Here is a 6,000-nt window from a genome sequence, read left to right as displayed (position 1 = left end):
CAGTGAAGGCAAAATAGACTTTAAGCGGGTAGAAATAACCAAACAGAGGTTATCTGATTGGTGGATGAAATCAAGGCAGGGGTGAAATTTCACCCACCACAAAGTACAAATTATATTAGTAGTCATGGCTAGGTGGCGTATGCCACCGCCCGATTTAAAAGGTTCAGCCTCATCCATCCATCCATCCATCCATCCTTTAAAGGGTTCAGCCTCATCCATCCATCCAGCTGCCCTGGAAAATCGGTCGGCATTGAGTTTCTCACTATAATAACGGTTTTATAGTGTGAAACTCTACGTCGGTCGGCACACCTACCCATAGAGTTTCTCACTACCCACCGTATCCATGCTCTAGTACCTCCATGCTCTAGTGGCTGTGGTCATTGACATCGCCAGGCCAGCGCTTGTGCTTGCCCGACGTTGCCCGTGTGAACGTCGTGCTGAGGAACTGAACGTGTCCCCGAAGCTTGTGTTTTCACAATGGCTTAATATGTGGTTTGGTGCCCGTTTGCGTTGTGCGACCTTCCTTCAACGATCGATGACGTGCCGTCGTGCGCGAGTTCGCTCAAACAGGGTCTAGCCGTTCATGACTCGAGTGGCAATACAACGACAGTCGCGCCATGCCAAAGGACGAACCTCCGCGCTGCGCCGTGTGCGGCCTCCAGCGCGCCCCGAACGCCGTGCTGCTCCCGTTCCCCGACCGGCGACAGTCGAAGCTTTACGGCGCCTGGCTCGACTTCGTGCGAGGCTGCCCCGGCAAAGACAACTGGCTGCCCGACAGTCGCACCGGCTTCGTCTGTACGCTGCACTTCACCTGCAGGTGGCTCAGGCGCTCGGCCTTCTACAACAATTCACTGTTACTCAGAACGGCCACGGTGCCCACGCTCTACACGTGCCCGGAGAAACGCCGCCGCATCGCCGAGGCAAACAGCAGCAGCAGCAGCGCTGCAGCTGCCCAGGCGGTGCAGGGACAAGACATCTCGCTTGTGAGTGTTCTTTGCCATTGGCCCGCCCAGCGTTCGGATTGGTTAGATTTTACCTTCTGAACAAATCTAGCGTAAGAGGTTTTTTTGTGAATACGGTATCGGTTCCGCTTCCACACCCTTGTCATCAATCAATAAAAAATAGCTTTCTTTGTACAAGTCATGAGATGCGTACAAAATGCCCGGACCAAAGCTTGTACTTGGTTCAGTACAGAAAATTACATGTAGGTCGATCATGCACATATTTGCTCAACGAGTTGGAACATCATTTAAATGAACACGCATTGCTTGTCCCTCTAAGAGTTATGCCAATCAATGTCAAAGTGTTTGAGAAACAACAGGTGCTTTTCACACTCCGTGCCCACGTAGGAATCTGGTGAGACTGCATTAGGATGAAAGCGGCAAGAAACAAAATTATGCCGATTCAAAGCACACGTTAGAATCTAAGTGAAGCAAATGTTTGTGCGTAAGTTTATCTATGTTTACACTGTCGTTGGTACACATGTAATGTAAGCTAGGAGTACTCACTTTGAATAATTTGTTTGTTTATAATGGATGAGGTGTTTATCACAGATGAGGCATTGTATAGATGTTTATTTTACATATATGACAGTGTGCTCAAAGAGAACACTGTCATGGTCATTTTGCAACATGACACAATGCATGCTGTGGTAACGAGGTCTTCCAAAGCAATGTGATGCCTTTTGGGAGGAGACACTGGAAATATGGAAAGCCTGTGAATGGTGAAATACAAGATGTTACAGTGTACGTATACGCATAATGCGCGCCACCTATACATAGTATGCATGTGACGTCATATCCGCCGCCTGCCCCCGACCGTCCGCCATCGCTAGGCACCTCGCTACTAGCCGTGCCGCTGGCCCGCAGCGTTTGTGTTGGGCGTTCGTTTCTACGTGTTAGCGCTGCGTGTTTGCTATCGTGAAAGCTTTGCGATGGCAAAAGTCAGGAGCCCTGAATTTTGCCCTTTCTACATGGACGAGCTTGTAGGGCCGACGCGGGCTCGCTACAAAGAAAAGTTCGGAATGTGCGACGGCGTGGACCCATACTAGCTGCACATTGGCGTGGATACCACACCCGGCCACGACGTACGTGGATATTATTAATTAGCTTGTCCCATCCACGAGCTACGTCACGCTGAACGAAATAAAGGCTTACAAATCGCTGAAGGCGCACACAATTCACGAGCGGTTGGGTGAGGAAGGTTGCAGCGAAGCGCCTGTCGTCGGGTCTTACCATCGTCCTGGGCGAGGTGAGTCAATGAAAGCATATGTTTCTTGGCGTGCGGCAGAGAAAACTATCTCAGTATTTTTGTGCTGCTTCATTCAGGGAAAGCTTTATTGACACAAAGGTTCACCTATATGCACTTTTCCCCCAAGCTTCAAAACGTGTGTTTGCAACTTTCTGCGAGGTTTGGTTTACAGTTCGGTGCATGTCTGTGCATGTGAATTTTGTTGCGTTAAATAGAAGTAGCCCACTATATTGAAAGCATGCAGACATTCAAATATTGCTTAGCATGTCGCTAAGCGAAGCACACATACCAACAAATGACGATGCGAAGCAGTTTGTAGGCCGTTAAAAAAACAAAATTGGGGTTTTCCGTGCTAAAATCACGATCTAATTGTGAAACACGCGGCAGTGGAGGGTTCCGGGATTTTGACCGCCCAGAGTTCTTTAACGTGCACTACAACACAAGTACACGGGCATTTTTCAGAGCGGTAAAGGCGACTATGCGAGTGGGAGCGGGCGGTCACCAACCAGTACGGGGCTTTCGCTGCCGCCCTTTTGCGATCATGCGTGATGCGCAGTGTTTTGGCGTGCTATATACTCGCCCGAAACAAAGTGACGACACGCACGTTGTTCAGGTCCTTCCGATTTATCCGGGAAAGCCACAGGTACCGACGTTTCTCCGACAGCATTCTTGTGTGTTCGCACTGCCATGTTATTACGTTTGGTGTGGACCTACGCCCGGTTCTGCATAGCTCGGCTTCGCGGCAGTGGTACTTCTTGTGCGGCAACCGAAAATCGCGCAGATTGGCATGATCACGACGCGAGAAGGAACTTCGGATCAACAACGCGTCAGAGCGCGGCCTGCCCGAGCACGCTTCCGCAGGCCCGCAGGTGCCTAAAGATGGCGGACAGGCTTGCGGACCGGTGCGGAAGTGACACACGTGCAAACTATGTATAGAGATGCCACTGATGGCCACCTAACGGGCACTTTCGAAAACAAGTTTGGGAGCAGTAGCAGATGTGAACCCTTTGCAGCAAAGATGGCTGAAGCTGGTGGCTGTGATTTCTCTGTTGTTTGCGTGCCAGGCTGCTTGTTTTGCAGTGACAGCTGCAGGAAAGGTGCAGGCCTCCATGAAAGCAGACATGTACACGATGTCACCGGAGTTTGGGACGACCCAGTCCACACACGTGGCAGGTGCGTCACGCAGACAAGCATAACGAAGCCCAGTTACAAAGTGGAGATCGTGTTAAATAGCTGTTTCAGTTTGTTGACTATATCTAAGTCATTATTTTTAAAATTCTACCTTTGCCGCGTTACTGTTGTATCTTGTATCTCAAACAACTCCGCTCAGAGCGATGCCGGCACAAATTGTTGTGCTCTTGCTACCACTGAATACATGTGACATCGCCGAATAACTGGCCAGAAAATCACCTCATAAGAGCAATTGTGAAATTGTTAATGCCAATGCGTACATTATTCAAGCAAGTCACCAAACGCACAGGTGAATAAAAGTGCGAGTTAGCACTGCACCGCCGTTGCAATTCTACTGCGCACGTCAACTAACTGCTCTTCATGCTAGTGTTTTCTCAACTTAATATTCTCTTAGTGACCTGCTTCGAAACATCCAAAGCAAAAGTGTAATTACCAACGCCCGAGTATTTTTTTTTCGAATGTCACTGAAGAGAGAAGCCACATGATATATTTAAAGATAGACCAGCGCCGGTTTAGGCAGTCCTTCCCAGCGTAAAAATTGCACTCCTATACCATAATAGATATTAACAAAAAATTATTACGATTACAAAGCACACTCGAAAAAGGCACTCGGCTGTGCAACAAAAAAAAGCACTCTGTGTGTTAAGTCTGCAGACAGCAGCAAGCTTTATCGGCTTTACAAGCATGACTCGAATTTTCAGTCAAATTCGAACAGCAATACCATATAGAGCAGCTAACAGCAATCCTCGTCCTCACTACCCCTTTTCTAAAAAATTTTCCAAGTAAACACAATATCACAAATCTTCCACTGTTCTCTGCCATTGTCGTTTGCCTGTCATTGGCAGCTTCAGTGTCGCTGTCTATGTCTGATTCATCGCATGTATCAGAACTTGAAGAATCCGAGTCTGGGCTGACCCTCTCGAGCACCAAAAGCAATGCAGCACACCGTGGCATGTCATTGAATGCTGCGAGCTAGAAGCGCACAAAAATGCATGCATAAAGAAAATATGTCACTCAAAATTCCGGTCCACTCTGCCGATTTTCGTGGAGCAGCTTTGACTGCTTCATGGAGGGATTGCCGCTTCAAGTCTGCGTTCTATCTACTATTGGAACATGTGATTTGTGCCCTTATTCTGTCATTGGAGCACACTTGCTCCGCCAAAAAGAGGAGAAAAAGTTGCTCCTACTCCACCACTGCAATACATAATTCGAAGATGAGCTGACTGCACAGAGAATATTGGTCGCATCTTCACTTGAAGAGCAGTTCAAGTGTGCCTTCAGAAACACTCGATTCATCGTTTCTTTTCTGCGAAGAAGCCGACGAAGTTCAAGCTGCCAGCAGCGCCACTTTTAAAAACCCTCGTTGCCAACTTGTGTTGCTTGCTCCATCACAATAGACTCCAAGAGAACTGCTTCATCACCTAGGTCGTAGTTGCTGCAAGACATGCTTGCCACAAATAAGACACATGCAAAAGAAAGACACATACATTGCCTGTGTTGTCATGTGGGTGACTTCCTTGTGTGTGTTGTCTTATGTGCAGCAAGTATGTCTTGCAGAATTTTTTCTTTTTATTTTCATTCTCATATTTATTTCCAGACCCCCTTTTTTGGGGGTATTACATAAGGGGTGGGGTTAACATTGGAAATTATAACATGTCCTTCATGATGACAGGTGCGATGTAATTTTATGTAGGAATGCTGATGGGCAGGTGATGGCTGCGTCGCGATTTCATGGGAGAGGTCGTTCCAGTGACTTTCTGCTTGGAGGAAAAATTGTTTGGAAAAGTTAGTCGTACAGGCACATTGGCATGTGACTTTAAACGGTTGACCGGTGTGTTGAGACATGCGTGATAGAGGTGTGTAGATGTAAGGTTCTTGTTTGAGCTGGGAAATAAAATTTCTGAAATAGACACAGGGTAGAAATGTGGCGATGGAGGGAAAGAGCGGATAATTGGGACTAGCTGGAGAGATGATACATTGATATTGTATAAGTATGAGCAATGAATGAAGTGTGCTTCATTCACGGCTTCTAATGAATCAACAAGGTGTGCGGGTTGTGGATTCCAAATGGGTGATGCATACTCAAGGTTTGGTCTGATCAATGAATTGTAAGCAAGTAATTTTACATCTAGAGGGGTGCCGCGAAGACGATGTTTAAGGAAGCCAAGTTTTTTATTCGCAGATGAGATTACGTTTGTTACATGCTCACGCCATGACAGGTCGTTACTGATAGTGATGCCTAGGTATGTATAGGACCAGACAAGTTGAACAGGAGAATGAGAAATCGTGTATGTAAGTAAATGGGGGTTACGGTGGTGATGAAAAGATTTGAGCCTTTATTCAGTGGGATTAAGAGTCATCAGTATTGTTAGTAACTGGGGTATAAATGACAATCATCGGTGAACAGGCGAACATGACTTAATACATTTTGCAGCAAATCATTAAAATAATTTAGGAATAGGAGTGGTCCAAGCACAGTTCCTTGCTGAACACCAGATTTTACTGGTGAACTGTTGGAGGAGTAGTTATTAATGACAACAGACTGTGAGCGATTTGTGA

At 46.9% G+C, this 6,000-nt stretch overlaps 1 protein-coding gene across 3 annotated transcripts in view; it reads left to right on the top strand.

The window, feature by feature from the left end:
• Window positions 1-215: 215 nt before the first annotated feature.
• The window catches only part of LOC119453835 (uncharacterized), a 67,495-nt gene continuing 61,710 nt past the window's right edge, over window positions 216-6,000 (top strand). For 2 of the 3 annotated variants that reach the window (XR_005192460.2, XM_049666866.1), the window contains exon 1: window positions 216-983. Coding sequence is in view for 2 of the 3 variants with exons in the window: in XM_049666866.1 (XP_049522823.1) it covers window positions 618-983 (366 nt within the window). In the remaining variant the exon portion in view is untranslated. The remainder of the gene's footprint in view (window positions 984-6,000) is intronic. The other variant, XM_037715880.2, reaches the window with a different exon arrangement.

This window comes from Dermacentor silvarum, chromosome 5 (genome assembly GCF_013339745.2).
Source record: "Dermacentor silvarum isolate Dsil-2018 chromosome 5, BIME_Dsil_1.4, whole genome shotgun sequence".
Lineage (NCBI taxonomy): Eukaryota > Metazoa > Arthropoda > Arachnida > Ixodida > Ixodidae > Dermacentor > Dermacentor silvarum.
Note: the sequence above shows the minus strand (reverse complement) of the source record. Positions and strands in the feature narration are given on the sequence as shown.